This window comes from Sphaerodactylus townsendi, linkage group LG02 (genome assembly GCF_021028975.2).
Source record: "Sphaerodactylus townsendi isolate TG3544 linkage group LG02, MPM_Stown_v2.3, whole genome shotgun sequence".
Taxonomy (NCBI): domain Eukaryota; kingdom Metazoa; phylum Chordata; class Lepidosauria; order Squamata; family Sphaerodactylidae; genus Sphaerodactylus; species Sphaerodactylus townsendi.
The window spans coordinates 123,850,895-123,870,343 of NC_059426.1; the positions used below are offsets into that span (position 1 = coordinate 123,850,895).

General features: G+C 42.3%; 1 protein-coding gene across 1 annotated transcript in view; it reads left to right on the forward strand.

Moving 5' to 3' along the window:
* Positions 1 to 14,180, forward strand: part of LOC125426347 (cytosolic phospholipase A2 epsilon-like) — a 77,355-nt gene extending 63,175 nt beyond the window's left edge. Inside the window, exons 18-19 of the mRNA XM_048484605.1 lie at positions 12,154 to 12,212; positions 14,067 to 14,180. Of these exons, the coding sequence (XP_048340562.1) occupies positions 12,154 to 12,212; positions 14,067 to 14,180 (173 nt within the window). The remainder of the gene's footprint in view (positions 1 to 12,153; positions 12,213 to 14,066) is intronic.
* Positions 14,181 to 19,449: the final 5,269 nt, after the last annotated feature.

The window sequence follows — 19,449 nt, forward strand, 5'->3', positions numbered from 1 at the left end:
CACATGCCAGCTGGGTGACCTTGGGCTAGTCACAGCTTTTCAGAGCTCTCTCAGCCCCACCTACCTCACAGGGTGTTTGTTGTGAGGGAGCAAGGGCAAGGAGATTGTAAGCCCCTTTGAGTCTCCTACAGGAGAGAAAGGGAGGATATAAATCCAAACTCTTCTTCTTCTTCTTCTAAACTGAGGACCTCAGATTCTCCCTTTAAATCCATGCTGAAAAGGGTGGATTTAAAACGAGAATCTGGAAAAATTTGGGGGGTGCCTGCTGTCAGGGGTGCAATGGTTAAGCTAGAAGCACCAAACTTTCAGGATATCTTTAGGAGTCTCTCCTAATGATACCACCCAGGTTTGGTGAAGTTCGGTTCAGGGGGTCCAAAGTTATGGACCCTCAAAGGTGTAGCCCTCATCTTCTATTAGCTCCCATTGAAAACAATGGAGGATGGGGTACTCCCTTTGGGAGTCCATAGTTTTGGACCCCCTGGACCAAACTTCACAAAACCTGGGTGGTATCAGTAAGAGACTCTCCTGATAATACATCCCAGGTTTGGTGAAGTATGGTTTAGGGGGTCCAAAGTTATGGACCCTCAAAGGTGTAGCCCCCATCTTCTATTAGCTCCCATTGGAAATAATGGAGGATGGGGGCACCCCCTTTGGGAGTCCATAACTTTGGACCCCCTGAACCAAACCTCACCAAACCTGGGTAGTATCATCAGGAGATTCCCCCAAACAATCCCTGAAAGTTTGGTGCTGCTAGCCCAAACAATGCGCCCCCTGCAGGCCAAAAACCGAAAAAGCACTAAAATGTTTTTAAAACCCACAAACGGGTGGGCGGAGCTTCGGACATGAATGGGGGGGGTTCAAACCCGAGAAACCCCCCCCCTTACCTACGTGCATGTTTTGAACCCACTTTAGTAAGCTGCTCCAAAGAACTGGACTTACCGGTACTTAGGAATGCCAGATCTTTTGCTATGGTAGGAGATCTATTTGACAGTCTCCCCTGTGCACTGCCTGTCAGTCCCTCAAAGGCTGGTGGGTGAAACAAGTAGGGGGAAATTAAGTCTCCCACCACAGGTACCTCACATGACTTCCAGTTTCATCACAGAGTTTTAGTGATATTATGGCATCACTTCCACTTTTTCTCCAAAAGTGACATCACATGCTGATGCATTTTGGGAACACTTGTCTCTGCTCCCAAATCATCGCGGGGTCCTTCCCAGCGGTTCCTGGCATCCCCTAGACCCATCCCTGACAAAGCCTATGACCCAACTGTTGCCATGTAGGCACTCCTAAAAGAGAGCAGTGCAGCAAGAAGACCATTTGAAGAACACAGCTGGCACATGTGAGTATACTGAAATATGCAGTTTAGAAAGTGTGAGGACCCTAGGCATTAAAGTGCTTTAAAGGTAACCTTGATTTATTATTTTTTTATATTGTTTCTATGCCACCCCTACCAAAGTAACCAAGTCACTAAAAAAAATCAATAAAACAAACCAAGTCAGTAGAATAAATAAACAAACAAACAAAAACAAGACAAGTCAAACCAGTGTAAAACAGAACAATAATATCAGTATGCAATTAATCCTGATGTAAAAACAATTAAAACATTTATAGCAATTTAAGAAGAGAAATAGACATTATAACTGCCAGGGAAGGGGGGAAAGGGAGGCCTGCTGGCTGGAATACCATTGCTGCCTTCAACAAATAAAGGTTTGGAAGGTTACTCTTTATTGGGTGTAGCTATAGATTACTCCATTAAAGAGAACTGATGGAATGGAGCTATTAGCTAGTTAGATCATTTTAATAGCTTATACTTTGAAGTTTATGAACAGTTGGCGCTCATAACTATTTATCGAATTTTCCTAAGAAGATCTTTTTATCTATGAAGAAGGAGCCCAATCTGAGGGGGGTAAATCGACTGTTGGATGTGATATTGAGCCGCTCTGATGCTTTTGGTCCCTCCACTGGCATAAGGGGCACTCCTCCAGTGAAGAGGGCAAAGACACAGGCATCCAAGTACCCCACAGCTCCACAGTGGCAAAACCCCAAAATGGGCACCACTGTGGAGCTACACTGGCTACACTGGCTGCTGTAATTGGCTTCTACCTGGTCTTCCAAACCAGGAAATCAATGGCCAGGGCCTCAGATTTGTGCCACCCGAAATGGTGGCATAACTCCATTGAGTCCTAATGAGGGCTTTCCAGGTGGCTGTTTTTTTTTATTTTTGCTACAATCCTGCACCACCTGAAAGCCCTCTGGTGATGTGCGGAAGTGGAGCTGTCCTCAGCTGCAGTGGCCTCTGAATTGGGCTGCCCATCTAAGAAGGAAGAACATTCTATAATGAATAAATGTTTGCTGGGGAACATATTTTCTAGAGTAGCCTCTGATGGAAAGGATATGTTAAACTAAATAGATCTCAAGCAATGGTCGCAAATGTTCCCTGTCAGACCAGATGGGCTAATTGGTAGGGGGAAAGAAATTGTTTTCTTTCTTGCTGGGCATGCCCATGTCTTATGCTGATTTGAAAAACATGGAAAAATTCTGGGATCTTTCCTTGGAGAATGTTATATGCTGACCTTTTTTAAAGCTAAAATTGCCCTTATGATGTCTTCCTGTGCAGGACAAAAATAGCATATTTTAAAAGAGATAATGGGATAGATATTGATAGATACTAAGCAAGATAAATGCTAAGAAAGAGAGCCAGCGTGGTGTAGTGGTTAAGAATGGTGGACTCTGATCTGGAGAACCAGATTTTATTCCCTACTCCTCCACATGAACAGCAGACTCTTATCTGATGAACTGGATTTGTTTCCCTACTCCTACAGATGAAGGCTGCTGCGTAACCTTGGGCTAATCACAGTTAGCCCCACCTACCGCACAAAGTGTCTGTTGTGAGGAGAGCAAGAAAAAGGAGTTTGAAAGTCATTTTGAGACTTCTTACAGAAGAGAAAGATGAGGTATAAATACAAACACTTCTTCAACATAATAGACTCTCAAGAGCAAAGTTTGTTAGCTATTTTTGCCATCTTCCAGAGAAGGAACAGCAGCACATGAAGCAAAAACCTGAAAAACTGCAACACAGTCTTACAGTGATTAGGCAAAGTTTTCCACACACATTTCCTCCACTGCCATCATGACTGGGTGCCATTTCAGTGATTGAAGTACATGAACAAACTCAGTTGTGCCTGCCGATTATGGCAATGTGTCGTTCTCCCCCTTTAAAAAATTTTTGGTGAGGTATCTTTGAAGCTCCAAAGACTTCATGGAAGATTCCATGGAGATTCTCATATCATATCTCATATCAAGTCTTTGAAGCTTCACAGCTTCGAAGGTATCTCACCAGAATTTTTTTAAAAGGGGAAAATGACACATTGCCATAATCGGCAGGCACAACTGAGTTTGTGTACTTCAGTCACTAAAATGGCACCCAGACACAATACCAGCAGAGGAAACATCAGTGGGACAGAATTAGAAAATGGTAGTTGGCATGGAGAATAAACTGAAGCTGCAGAAAATGGCAGACAAAAGAACAATTTCCCCCTGAAATGCTTTATTTTTCCACGGTATTAGGACAAAAAAGTTAAAACAGTTCTTTTTAAAACATTTAAAACATTTTAAATTGTCTGTGGGGAAAGGGCTGATATCAGTGGTGGGATTCTAATTATCCACCGGTTTGCCTCCCCGCCACGCCCCCACGCCCCCCAGTTACCTGGTTCCAGTGCCCCCCCCCCAATTCAATGTTGGGGGGAGGTGAGGGAAGGTGGTGGCTGCCAGACTTCTTTCAGAAAGAGGCTTTCAGAACTCCAGAGCAGCCTTGCAGATAGGCTGGTTGGGGCTATGAAAGCCTCGGCAAAATATCCAGCTGCTTGGGGCTCTGAAAGCCCCCTCGCTCCCCCTCCCCTGAGGTGGGATTCATTCAGCTGGTTCACAGAACTACAAAAAAAACTAGGTACCGGTTCAGCTGAACCGGTGCGAACTGGCTGAATCCCACCACAGGTTGATATCTTTCTCCTTGGTTGTGTTTCTTTCTGCTTTTCAGCAATTAAAAAGGGCCAGTGCAGATTTGGCATGCTTTATCTTGTTCTCTGGAAAGGCTAAATTATCAAAGTTAAAATTCTGTTCCTCTTTAGACATGAGAGTTAAAACAGCATTTATATAATTATTGGACATAGGGCATTATCTCCTAGAGTTACTCAACAATATCAGAATTAAAGTGCAATGGAAAATCACATCAAAAGTTTCTGCAGTGAATTTTCTAGCACTAATATAATAATTGTGAACAATTTTAATGCAAGTTTGGGTAGCAATCCAATCTCAATCTCCAGGGAGAAGATGAGGGAATGGATAGGATAAAAAGCATGATTATGACAAGATGCCTGAAAGCTAATAAAATCCTGAGGGAAGAGGCTCCTAAAATTAGGGTTAAGAAATGGATTAGCAATTATTAATGGCTTTCCTGGTGTTGATAACCTTGGGGAGTTCACATATATTAACTCAAGTGGCCTCCAGTTACTGCCAGTGAAATAATTACTGGGTAGCCCATTCCTCAGCCCAAGGTGGTTGGGGATGGCGCCACTTCAGCACTGTCCTGCCACTCCCAGAGGACTGTCCAGTTGTGCAGGGAGGCAGGGAGGCAGGGAGGCAGGACCCCCCCCTCCACAAAAAATCTCGGTCACTGGAAAGTCCTCCATAGGGCTGAATGGACTTATGCCACTCAAAAGTGTGATGTAAGTCCAAGCCTCAGGCTGCAGCGCAACTGCCTGCAAATACAGGTTGGAAACCAACTAACATTGGCTACCAGCGGGCTGATAAGGCCACCAGCACAGCTCTGCAGCAGCCCGATTTTCTGGGTTTGCCACCATGGAGCTGAGGGGTTGCCACCTGCCAGCACCATTGCCCCTCTGCACCAGCAAGGGTGCCCTTGCATCAGCAGAGGGGTTAAACATATTTGGCACAGTCATATACAAGCTCCACAAGAAGATTCTGTGCGCCCGAAAGGATTACGCTGTTAGTCAAAGGTTTTAAATTCCATAAGGCACCTGGACTTGATCTCAGCCCTGCCGAGTTTTTTATGATCAAACCAATGTGATAGGCAAGGATTCTGGCTCCTATCTTCTCCAGAAAAAAATAACTCAGGGATTATGCCCAACTCTTGGAATCAGGCTGTAATTGTCCAAAACTATAAGAATGGAAGCTTTTTTGGCTCCTCAAAATTATCACCCTCTATTAGCTGTAGTGAGTAAACTATGCTACATTTTTGTTTAACTAATTATTATCTTGAGTGTATTCCTCTAATATTCTGGGAATGGGAAAAGTGGGCCTCCACAAGGGGCAATCTTCAGATGATCGTAGCTTGGCTCTACATCTGCTGGCTGAGAAATATGCCAGAGTCTAATGGAGCACGGTTTGGGCAGCCTTCATGGATTTAAAACAGGTGTTTAACTCGGTTACTGCAGAGCACCTTGGGGAAAAATTAGAAAAAAAAATCCCCTCAGTTGATATAAGACTACTGTTGCATATTTGATGACTATATTGCAACTCTGTGGTTCAAGACCAAATGGGAATACTAGGAAATTTAACTCAAGAAATCCCCCAAAATAAGATGCTTAGACAAGGATGCTTGATGGCTCCTCTTTTGTTTAATTTATATATTAATGGTCTGGTTTCTTGCCTAAGACCCTATTTGGAACATGCTCCCACAAGGACAGACTTAATAATGCTGCTACTTTTATATTCAGATGCTGTCCAATAGGCCTCCGTAATACACTAAAGACCTTTTCTATTGTCTGAAGGAGGTTCTATCTATTAATTCCCCAAAATATAAAATCATGTGTGTTTTTTCTGAAGTCAGGAATGTTCCTGTTTATAGCTGGCATGTTAACAGATGTAAAACTGACCAGGTTAGACAATTTAATTATTTGGGTATCATATCTCAGGCTAGCCTTAATTGAAAGTTACACCTCAAAAGTATTAAACTGAAAGCAAAAGTTTTGGGTAATACCCTAATTTTTTTGTCTATACCAAATGTGGAAATTAAATATTTGGAGCAATTAAAGATTTCAGAGCAAAGGTGACACCCCCCCCCCAAAAAAAAATTATTGTATGATATTGGAGTCCTGATTGAAATGGTAGATGAAGCCATTGAACAATCATTAATGGAATCCCTTTGTTCCGTTGTGGAGATGCCAAATTGTGTTTCTTGAGTAGCTCTCAAAATTAAGGGCAGAAAATCCTCTGGAGGCCTTTGTATGACAAAGAGCCTTTTATCATACCATAAGATGCTTGTGTCTAAAGAGAGGTTTATAAGCCTTGCTGAAAAACATAATTTGTGTGCTCTTGGAAAAAGTCTATTGTAAATAGATTGCAGCTGATGAGCTTTAACCCAAATTAGGTGTATGAAATGAATGAAATGAAATCAAGTGTTTGGCGATTCTGCTCAGCTGCCACTTTTGACTTAATTCCTCTAATTGTATTCTACGTGTCCTTAATTTAATGGTATATCAATATAGAAGAGCATTCGTGTTAGCTAGGATGAATGCATTCTCATCCAGGGATACTGAAGGGTGCTTTGTGGGCATTTCCTATTCAGAGAGAAGTTGTAAATGAGAGATGGTCCTGTCGAGGCTGTAGTACATATTTTGTTTTTCTGCAGCTGTTAGGATCATTTGAGGGAGAAATACTTAAGACAGCTTTTATCCTTAAAAAACCCTATTCTTCCTCACAAAGCTTAATTCAGTGGCTACTATCTCAAACAGATAACAGAATGACATTATTAGTAGCTAAATTTTTGAAAGCAGTGGTTAATTGTAAAAGGGATTAAGTTTGAGGATAATATTTGTGTGATACTGCATGTAGCCTTTGGGTTATTTAAGCAATATGAGTAATTTTAAAGACTTCTGCTGCAAAATCTTCCACTTGTGAATGTTGTTTCTGAATATCATGCATTCAATGAAAATTTGCACAATTATAGTGGAGTCCTATGCAGGGTCATGCCTGTCAGAGTCTTCAAAGTCCATAGGCTATGCTGGGTGGCATTGTTTTTTAAGCTGTCATAAATTTATTTGCGCCCAGACACTGTCACTTCCATTGAACAGGCCTGAGAAACTGCAAAGAGTTCCCCTGTGGGAAGAGTTCAAGATCTACACTGAAGGTAGATGCTAGATTAAGTCAGTATTTCTGAGGAACACGAAAACAAACCATTCCAGTCTGGATGACATTCTTACGTTATTGAAAAACCATAAATTTAACATTGGGATTAAAGCTCGTGATATTAAAAAATCCTGCGCCCTTTCCACTCTTCTCCTCTTGCTGTATTGTCTGTAAATGTAATATTTTGAAGTAATTAAATTATGCATTTCAGACACAGATGAAAAATTAAAAATAAACACATTGAATCCCCATTAGCTCAGCACTATAGGAAAAAAATCATTCGGAAAATGATTTTTAGTTCTTTGCTATTGAAAAAGTACATGCACATTGTTACAATCATACAAATATAATAAAGAATTTATTACAACAAAAATAGAGAATAGTTTTTTTATTTAAACAGTAGCTGATTATGTACAGGGTATCTGCCATGCTATTGGGGCAAATGTCTGTTGCAGCAAGATTTCTTGTACATCCGGATGTATTTCCAAAAGCCCCACTTTCACTTTCTAGTCTTCCCATGGCAAGCAAGACCACTTCTTACACAAATTTAATTTTGCTCCGCTGCCAGAGTGGGGAGGTTTTCCAGTGAGCACAGCTTTACCCCAGACCTCTTATCTCTGCCCACAGCCAGGCTGCCTAGCTCGACCCATCCCACTTCACGTACTACCGTCCATGCCTACGCTTCAAACCACCCCCCCATGTTGCTGTCTCCTTCCTGCTTCTCTAATGCTCATTTCAATATATCAATGCATAGATATAACAGAGTTGGCTTTTGCAAGGAACAGCACAAGCAGGATCTGGCTCCAGCCTACCTCCCCGGCTCTGCTTCTGCCCTACCCAATGATTGGGAGGGCTTTTAAAAACTTTTTTTTTTCAGACAAGTCTCTTTTTAAAAACAAGCCTTTTTCCTGCAGCAACAACAGCTGCAGCGAGAAAGAGAATGAGAGAATGAGAAAGAGTGCATGAGTGATTATCTGTGGAGGGAAAGGGGGAAGAATATCTGCTCTATAGTATTAGGGCAACTGAGTGTTATCAGTTCTGTGCCTTTAAGAGGGGCGGAGTTAATAGAACCAGGAATCAGAGGCTTGATGAGACTAGCTGCAGAGGAAGACTGGGCTGCCTCCTTGTGTGTAAACAGAGAAATGTGAGGAGACCACAATTCAGCCCCACCACACAACTAAAAGGCCCAAGGTAAGTGTTCCATGAGTAATGGGCCAGTAATTCCTCATGGTTTTAACTTTGATTTAAATTACTCATGGTTTTTTGTAATACGTTTAATAGAATTGTTGTAAGTATTTTCAGACTAACATGAGTTATACACAGGAAGTGCTTAGTACATAAGTTGGTACTTGTTGGGTAGTTGACTTCTCCTTTACAGTTGGAATGGGTTATGGTGTGGTGATCTGTTAATTAATTTTTGGTATGTGGTAAATAGTGACATTAAGCATGTATGAATGCAAAATGTTTAGACATTTACTAAGTAGTGTGATTCTTTTAGGAAATGAAAGTAAAACATGGGCAGCCCAATCAAAGGCAAACTCACCTCTGGAGCTGGCATAGCCCTACATCAGTGTGGGTGCACATCCTGCCAGCTCAAGGGGCAAATGTGACTATAGAGAGGAGATTTATCCTGTTGGGCAGGCACTGTGTAGCTCCATGGTGCCAAACCCAGTGTAAGGATGGCAGTTTTGCCTGTTTCTCTCCCAGCCACCTGGCCTTGACGGAATGCCTCCACCCGGGCGGCGGGCCAGAATCGGCGGCAACAACCTTGGTGGACGGCTTATCTTGCTGTCCAAGATGAGCATTCCGTTCCCATGAGATGGGCCTGGATGGCCCAGGGAGGGGGAAGGGATTGAGTACGTTATAACCTGTAGTTTGGGCGGGAGGTCTCATTCCTGTCATGTCGTGTGTGTGTGCTTTCTAAGATGTCTGAATAAACGGTCTTACATCCAAAAGCCTTTTATTTCTGCTCTTTGGAATTCCTTACACCCAGAAGCAACCCAAAAGCTGCTGCAGATGCCTAGGCCCACCAGGATAGAAAGCCTAAGCCACACATGCCTAGGCCTTCTGGGGCATTCCAGGGGCATACTAGGGGCAGAACCAACCTTAGTTGGCTTCCACTGCCCACCTAGCCCCCTTGCACTGGAAGAACTAGCTTCAGAGATATGCCATATTTTTATGGCATATCTCTGTTATCCCCTATGGGGGATTCTCGACGCCAGTTTCTTTTTTGGAGGGGGGGGGCTTTCCAAACTGTGGGGGAGCCCTTTGGAGAGCACAGGGCAGTGCCAGCAGAGAGCGCTATCCCCTCCTGCCCAATCTGGATTGGGCTGTAAGGAAGTTAGCGAATAAAGAAGAGGAAGGTCAGTCAAAAACACCAAGCCATAATACGTATTGAAGTCAGGTATAATTATTCTAATGAATAATTTTTTTGGTTTTATACATTCATGATGCAAGCAATTTTTGTGCATGGGAAGAAACCTGAATAAGCATACTGCTGGTGAAACAGAATTACAGCTCTCCACAGACTTCTCCGATTTCTTCAGTTGCAGCATCCCCATGAGGGGGCTTTTCTTCAAAGCGAGTGGCTTTATTCTTTAAGATGTATAGTGCAGTGGGCAATTCTTTGTGGATAATTGCTAACTGGAATTGGTAGATCTGTTGGTATATGCTCAATTGTTATTTGGAAAGACAAACTTGGTATTTTAAAAGAAATATTGTTAAGCAATATACAGAATACACAATTGTGTCATTTGCAAATACTGGTTTTCCTTATTTGTCGTTCTCAGATTGGGAATTTTTATTTTCCCTTCCGTGCTGCTATCCAGAACCACTGCTTTAGTGTTAGTGTTACTTTAATTAATTTAGCAACCCAAAATGTGGCCAAAACTCTGTTTTTGGATAGCTATCGGCTCTTCATTTTTTAAACTACCTTTTTTCACAAGTTTTTCTAGTTTTCTCCAAACCAGGTATTTTCCCTAGATCAGGAGTCGGCAATCTTTACCACCCAAAGAGCCATTTGGACCCATTTTCCACAGCCCCGAAGATCTACTGAGCCGGAGAGGCAGCTCCACACGGAGCCACCTCCGGTTTGGCCCCTCCACTCACCTTTCCTTCCAGCGCTGGGAGGCGTCGGCGTTGGGCAGGGACACGCCCCTCTGCCCGACAGAGCAGGCAGCTGCCTGCTCCATGGGACAGAGAGGGAATGGCAGCTGCAGCCTACCCAGTACCGCCGCCTGTTGTACTGTGGGAGGCAGCAGCGCCCGGCAGGGAAACCCCTTCTGCCCGACTGAGCAGAGGAGGGATGGTGGCTGAGGGGCAGAGGAGGGATGGCGGCTGAGGGGCAGAGGAGGGATGGTGGCTGAGGGGATGGCAAAGGAGGGATGGCGGCTGCTCCTGAGGGACCTCCAGGGCAGTGCTGGAAGGAGAGGTGATGGAGGGGATATGAAAAGATGTGCCCCCATGCATGGAGCCCCACCACTCACTTCTCCTTCCAGCACTGCTCTGGAGGGATGGAGGCAGAGGTGGGATCTAACCAGTTCTCACCACTTCTCTAGAAGTGGTTACTAATTTTTTCTGAGTGCCGAGAAGGGGTTACTAAAGCAACCTCCCTCCCAATAGGGACTGGAGGTGCGTGTGTGCGGCAGCGCCACTGTTTGAATCCCACCACCATCGGAACCTGTTATTAAAATTTTTGGACCCCACCACTGGCTGGAGGGACACACCCACACTACACTCTGACCTCCAGGCCATGCGGAGCCGCAGTATAAGGCTGAAAGAGCCGCATGCAGCTCCGGAGCCGTGGGTTGCAGACCCCTGCCCTAGATGATCACATTGTGAGGATTTTTTTGATCCATATAGTGCATGGGTGTGAGAGTTGGGCAATGAAGAAAGCAGACAGGAAGAAAGTTGATTCCTTTGATATTGGATGTTAGAAAAGAGTTTATGGATACCAGGGACTGCAGAAAGACAAATAAGTGGGTTCTAGATCAAATTAAGCCCAAACTCTCCCTAGAAGCTAAAATGACTGTACTGATGCTATCGTACTTTGGTCACTTCATGAGAAGGCAAGTGTCATTGGAAAAAACAATAATGGTAGGAAAAGTGGAAAGCAGCAGGAAAAGAGGAAGACCCAATATGAGATGGATGGACTCTGTATAAAGGAAGCAATGACCCTCAATTTGCAGGACATTTTGGAGTTCATTAATTCATAGGGTCATCATGATTTGGAAGCGACTTGATGGCACTTATCTCACACACACACACACACACACACACACACACACACACACACACACACACACACACACACACACACTGGAGCAATTTATGCTTCGCTTTTTCACTAACAAAGGCAAGAAACAGCTTCAGGAACTAATGTTGCACAGTCTTTTCTAGCATATTATGGCTTTTTCAAATATTCAGAGAGTACCTGGAGATATTCCCCATCGATAATGCAAAACATTTTTTCAGGAGAATTTGGGAGGACCCATTTGGTTTCCTTTACTATTGAAGCTCATACTTCACTCATGAGCTTATACTGAATAAGGGTAAAAACTAAACTCTTTGATATCTTTAAAGGTAACAGCTAAACTCTTTCACATCTTTACGTCTCTAACATCTTTAACTACCTTAATGGTTATACAAAGCGAGCTTATGAACTTGTTTTGCCGCCTTTGATTTCTGGGATGTGTGCCAACACATTCTGGCATAATGACTGAGAATGAGAGACAGTTCACAACAAAAGGAAAAGAAATGAAACATATCAGATGTGATCAGCTGTAGACCTACTCTGAACATTTTTGGCAACTGACATTTGCATCATCAGAGGAAACACATTAAACAGCATTACTGATCTTTAACTTCCGTTAGTACTAATGATTCACTCACAAACTTTGACAGCAAAATCTAACACTTCTTTCCCAGCAAGCTAGTTTCAATATGAATGTTTGTATTACCTTGTTTTGAGAATTGCTCTGTGCTTCGTGCACGTTCCTTGGGTGACAGATTTCCCCAGGAAGTACATTCATGGCATGGTTCTGGGGGAAGCGGGAGGAGGAAAAAAGGTAAAATGCATTATTATTAAAAATGTGAACCAATGTTATTAATTATTATCATACTGTAATAATTTGCTATGTATAAACTCTGAAGCAGAACAGTATAAGTAACACAAGGGAATTGATACTTAAAAAACCAGCAAAAGGTGGTTTGGGCACATGTTATTGAAAATTGAATTATAGGGTAAGAAATCCCACCCGCTCAAAATGGACGTTATGCTTTTCGTGCTGAAATAACGAATGACAGAGGGGTTTTTCAAATAAAGATATAAAATCTTTGTGCCCAGATTTTTATCAATCTTCTTTTTTAAAGCTTCTATGTAGACTCCAACTTAGGGGGAGCATGAACAAAAAAAAAGCATGGGACTCACTGAGGAGAGTTTTGTACCAAAAGAAGCAATCTCTTCCTTACATTAAGAGAATATCTCTTGCTCATTTTTTGCCCCTTTGCTCATTAACTGGCTGATACCCAACTTTAAGATAGTCCCTGCTCTCAGTTTGAAGTGGGAAGAGCATGAATCAGAAAATGGCCCTGAGAAGATATTTATCCAGTGAAGAGTGATTTCCCTCCTTTTTCTTTCCTCAGAATATGGATACAAATTCTTGACAACTCAGTTTCACAACCACTTTCTTTCCTGGCATCATTGATCTCTGCTATCTTTTGATTGCCCAAAAAGAGCACAATCTGGGAAATAATGAATAATAAAATAGAACAACACTGCCAAGCTAGATCTGTAAACCACTAAATAGAAAAACCACCTATTATTTTGCTATGAAACATTTCTTACCTGAAAAGAACAGGAACATGATGATGCTGTAAAGTTGTGTGTTTTTGCAAAAGGCAGTTGAATTGGAAGATGGTTCTGAAACATCCTTGCAACTCCTATGCCAGCAACAGTCATTAAGAAGATGTCTTAAAAACTATACTCAAGGCCCGCCCTTTTGCATTGTGAAAGAATCCAGGAAAAGGTATCCCAGCCTACTTTTCTCCTACTACTGTGTAATTTCTACTACAGTACAAGAGGAAGTCATGAGACTGCAAAATGATGAGACACGTTGCCTTAAGGAACAGGGTTGTGACTCTATGGACCTTCCGTGGGGCAGAAGATCTGAAGGATCTTGAATCCGTCCTGGACAATTAGAAAAAATTGTTTTTCTCTGAATGAAAACACTTTTTAATTTTAAAACCTTTTACTTTGCTACAAGATTCAGTGGAACTCTTGAGGCAACTTCAAAAATTAATACAGGTATGATAAAGTTATCTAACAGTGCAATCCTAAATGGAGTTACACCCTGGGTTTAGAAGGGTGTAACTTCATTAAGATTATCTGTAATTAAATTAAAATTAGAGAACATTTAGTCTAAGCTAAAGATAAAAATATTTGTGGGAAAATGGACGTTGTTTTTACAATACTGGGATAAGATTATAGTTATTTTGGTTCCCCCATTTACTTTAAAATTTGTGTGTCTTATTTGATTGTGTCTTATTTGATTGTGACCTGTGTTATTTGACTGTGGTATGGACAATAAGTCTTTACATCCCCTTTCCCCACCCCTCAATGCCTCTCAGAACAGTCAGTCTTGGCCATGTTCTTGAAACTTCAAATATAGTGGGTATGAGGAATGGTTTCAAGGTGGGTCTAGAACCCGTGGGGGGAACTTACTCATGTTGGTAGCCCTTGCTGGCAATTCACTGACATAATTCTTCATGCACCCAGAAGTGATGTCTGGGCATCACTTAGGGATGCCCGAAACACTGGCATTGGAGAAAAATTCTATGATTTTACCATACAATCTTGCCCAAATGCTGGAATGTTTCTGGCATCCCCTGGCAATGCACTGCTGTCACTTCTGGGTGCACAGGGAGTGATGTCAGCACATCGGGATGCTTTTGACATCTCCCACAGTTTCCTGCCAGAGGAAGAGGGAAAGCACCTGCTGGCAGTTGCTCCTGAGGCCGGGGGAAGGGGCTCGTAAGCCTAGATGAATATTACATGGGAGGAATTTCCATGAGGCACTACTACCAAAAAGTCCCTGCTTCTTGTGATTTCTAACTATATCTCAAATGAAGGACTAATTCCCACAGAGATGGTAAACCTATGCCTCTGATGTACTATTTCAAATTTCAGGAAAGTGAACAAAACAATTTTTCTTTTAAATGTACCTTCCCTTCTCTGCATAGCTCCTTAGGGAGGAAGGGACACTCCCCTGTGGCCATGGCAATGCCTGGGGGGTGGAGGGAAAGAGGTGTGTCCCTTCCTCCCTGCGGAGCTACGCAGGACAGGAAAAGTACGTTTTTTAAAAACAGCAGTGCCTAAAAGCAGCACTGCCAACCCAGTGCTGTTCACTCAGCACTGGGTGCACAATGATGTTTCCCAAAATACTCACTAGTTTAGCGAGTTATGGAAACAACTTTGTCCCACCAGTTGCGGGGAGAAAGCACGGTGATGCTGTATTACAGCAATGACAGCCGTGAGAAGTTCTCTCCCCAAGCGATGTTTTTACCAGCCTCGCACCAGCATTTTTGGCCCATGCAGAATGGACCTCAGTCATAAGGTTCCAAAGGACAACCCAGAACCACTTTACTATCCAGAGCTGCTAACCTCCAGGTGTGGTCTAAATATCTCCCAGTATTACAGTCCATCTCCACACTACAGAAATCAATTCCCCTGGAAGAAGAGGCAGCTTTGAAGTCTGGAGTCCATGGCATTGCATCTCTACTGAGCAATTACTGTTCCTCAAACTCTGCTTTCCACAAGCACTGCCCCCGCATCTCCAGGAATTCCCCATCTGGAGTTGGCAACCCTTTATAATACCTTAGCACTAAACTAAAGACAGCATGAAGAAGAAAGCCTTTTCTCAATTAATTCATACAATAACTAAGAAGCAAAGATTGTTTGTATAATCAGACAATGCATCTTTTTCTTTCACTGCTTAGGAAAGTTTGGCAGTGTTCATTGTACAATGTTCTGGTATGCAGAGCAGAAGAATTTTTTTTTCTTCTGGTCATTATTAGACGTGGAGATTTAGGTGCAACAAATACCGGATTAGGCCTGAATCTGGGCAAATTCAGGCATATTCAGGCCAAAATCGGCCGAATATGTCCTGCCTGAATATGAACAAATCCGAATGCAAGGTATTCAGGCTTTTGGGGGTTATTTTTAGTTTTTGCCTTTTTGCCTGCAGGGGGCGTATTTTTACAGCTAGCACCACCAAACGTTCAAGATATCGTCCAGAGACTGTCCAGATGATACCACCAGAATTTGGTGAAGTTTGGTTCTGTTATGGACCCTCAAAGGGTAGCCCCATCTCCTGTTAGCCCCCACTGGAAACAATGGGGGATGGGGCACCCCCTTTGGGGGTCCATAACTTTGGCCCCCCTGAACTAAACTTCACACCAAACTTGAGTGGTATCATCTGGATAGTCTCCAAACAATACCCTGAAATTTTGGTACTGCTAGATTTAAAAATGCATCCCCTGCAGTCCAAAATGCAAAACAACAGCAAAAAATACCCAAAAAATCAGACAGACCCAATTTTTTCGGATACACCCGTATAAACATTCATGTGGAAAATGAAAATAAACTGGGGAGTCATGCATAATTCACTGGAGTTCTTCCTCCAGGCCTGAACATGCTGATGGGGCAGCGGTGTGAAGGAAGAAACTGAGATAAAAATAACCCAGTATGTTTGATCCCAGTTTTCCCTTGGAATTTTATGTCCATGGGGAAAACACCATTGTGTTTTGGGAACAGTGGAAGCTTCTCAGGAATTCCTGTTGCCAAGAACATGGGGTCGACATATCCAGGCCTCCTCCATTGTTTCCTATGAAAGGAAAATCCTATGCCTAAAAATACATGAGCAAGCAACCACTGGCTAACAGCCTACTAGTGCAAACAGAATCAAGATGCCCAACAGAACCGATGTCATAACAGAGAATCCCAACAGAACCACAGGGCAAGTTGGCAAACTCAACACATCCAATTCTGAACTAGAGATTTCAAACCAAGACAACTGAAGAAAGAAAAGTGGCACTATTTCCAGATCAATAGAACCGATGGCAAACCACAGAAACCAAGCAGAAACCAAGGTCAATGTGGCAGCGTAAGTCCAAAGCAACAATTTACAAACCAGAGAGTCTCAGCAGAACCAATCTGGCAAACTCTCCTTAACAATGGGATCCCATTTTCCTGTGACATCTGACTCTATCTCCTCCTTCTATTCCCTGGGAAACCTGTAAAAAGCCACCACCTACACCCAGAGCTTTAGAACTCCAGCCCCAGACACCCCCAAATTTCTCCATGAGTTGGGATACTGGTATTGCCTTTATTGCCATATATTGGTCCAGATCCCAAATTATCCAAAAATTACCAATGAAATATTATTTGGGTATATATTTGGAGTTTTTTAGAAGGTCAGAATTATTACCTGAGGAGTTCAAGGCTAGGTTATTTCAAAGATCCAGACTTCTGTTGAAGTCTGCATTTTAAAGCCGGATCCAGCCAGGAAGAGGCCAGCCTTGAACTGCAGGCTTGGCCTCACTGTGTCCAGTTTTATATTGTTGGCTCTGCTTTCATATGACTTCACAGAGAAAACTTCAGAGGTGGTGTCTGCAGCTGAACCTGTCCAAGCTCAGCCTCAAACTGTGCCCCTCCACACATTCTAGTTTGGGAGAGCAGCACACAGCTCAATGCTGGCCACTGCTTGCCCTGAGCATCATTTTTAGTTGACATGCTCCTGAGCCATGTCATAAATTCAAAGCAATAGCTTGTTTCCTGAAGTGTCAGCAAGTGTTAAAGAACGATACATGAAATATCAAATATTTAAAACTCTGTTGCTGTTCTCAAGATAAAATAAAGAGCTTAAGATCTTCTGCATTTCAAAGCACCCTGACTTCTGCTCTCAATGTCAGATGGGCGGGGGACCTTGTTCCTCTTTGAGAATAATATTTTGGTTCATGTTCTTGATTGGGTCACACAGGTCAGGAGTTCAATAGTCCAGTTTCCTATAAAATTAGCCTATAACCATCTGTCCAACCTCAGATAGAAGGGACACCTGAAGCAGATTTCCAGAATAGACCAGTAGGCTCATATGGAGGGTAGCAATCTTTCCCCTTCTCACCACAAATCTCCAATTTACCCTTCATGCTGTCTCCCATGACACCTGGAAAATGCATTTTAAAGGTCTTAGTGGGATGTGGTGGGAGATGAAAAGGCAGGAAGTTACATTCCTTTGGCTTTAATCCAGAAATATTAAGTATAAAACAATAAATACAAAGGACATAAGTTCTGGCACGTCTTTAAACCCTGATATATGAAATCTTGTAGGGTTAAAATAGATGGAACATATCTATGTATATCACATTTCCACAAGCCATCATATGTAGCCGCTATTGGGACACAGCAAGATACTGGATTAAGAACTTGTTCTCACCCAGTAAGGCTGTTCGTGGAAGTGGCATTGTTCTCCTTTCATCTGGTGTAACTTCTTCAAATGTTTGCCTAACACTGCCTCCAGAAGGTCATTGGGAAACATTGCAGAGGGCTCACAGTTGGTAGATGTGAGTCAAGTGTAACAGAACAATGAAGCATGCAGCTATTTCTATGCAAAAGCCCACTTGAACAAAATCGGAACTATCAACTGTATGCCAAGAAACTAAGGCTCATTCCGCACATGCAGAATAATGCACTTTCAAACTGCTTTCAGTGTTCTTTGAAGCTGTGCGGAATGGCAAAATCCACTTACAAACAGTTGTGAAAGTGGTTTGAAAACACATTATTTTGCGTGTGTGGAAGGGGCCTAAGAGTAGCGTAAGAACAGCCCTGCTAGATCAGACCCATGGTTCATCTAGTGCAGCATCCTCACACAGTGACCAGCCAGTTCCTCTGGAAATCCAACATCAGGTCCACTCTTTACCCTGTACATAATTTAAAAATCTCTATAATGTTCTTTTAGTGCTATTTTTTTTATAAACTGAAAAGTCCCAGACTCTTCATAGGAAAGATGCTTCAACATCGTATCTTGCTTGCTCTGTTCTCTCCCTTTTCCAGATCTGTAATGTCCCTTTTTGAGATACGGGGACTAAAACTGCATGCAGTATTCCTAATGAGGCTGCACTATAGATCCATACAGGGACATTATAATACAGGCAGTTTTCTTTTCGATCCCTTTCTGAATAACTCCCAACATAGACTTTGGTCTCTTTCAATTTTAGTGTACCATCCCCTTGGTGTTTGATTTTTGGCTACACGCCTCACTCTCAGATCATAGAATCCCCATGTTTTCTAAACCCCCTTTATTTCTCCCTCACAGGGCAAACAAAGGATATCCATATGCATTAGCAAGACTTTATTGCTGTGGTTTCTATTTCCAAGCTGGTTTGTGTGTGCCTGCAGGGTAGTCTGAAGATCTTTTTAGTAAACTATCAATAGATCAGATGACCCCAAAGCAAAACAAAACAAAAAAAGGCAGGCAACCTCCCAAAATGCATGGTGGCAAAAAAGAAGGGGTGGGGTCAAAATGGTGCATCAGACCAGATTTTTCGGGGAGGGTAACAGTAAATGTAAACAAACAGTAAGGCACGGGAAAACCCCACTTAGAAACAAAGATTGCTTCTCAGCCATCTGGTAAGTTGTGTGAACATAAAGCACCCTGGTTTTCCTACCTGTGAACTTTATGACTACATGGAACTTTGAACCTGATTCTCCCCAGCCCTAGTACCTATTTCACCTACAATACCACTCAATTTATCTACTATACCACTTCAGTTGAGATATACCGTGTGCATGTGTGTGTGTGCATGTGTATCAATTACAAGTGCAGCTATTGATTATTATTTCTGGTTTATTGCTCTCAACACATCTGATTCATTCTGAACAGTTGATAAAGATACATAAAAGGTGGTTGATTTCAAATATGTGTTGGTTAGCATATCATGCATTTTAATGCTTAGTTTAAATTTGTATTGTTTGTAAAGTATAATTTTCAAAATTAGTATTGTTTGGAATATATATTGTTTGGAAAACATATACCAACCTACACATAAAAGATAAGATACAAAATTGCTCTGCAGTGTATAATTACCTTGATGTTCTGACATTCCAGAAATATTTCTCCAGCTTTCTGACAAATGTGTTCTTCCAGTAATTCTGGTAAGTTTCCAAGTTGCTTTTTGTTGTTCGGAGTTTTGGCTTTATATTTAGCTAATAAACTTTTTTTAAAAAAAATTCTCCACTGCAACATGTGG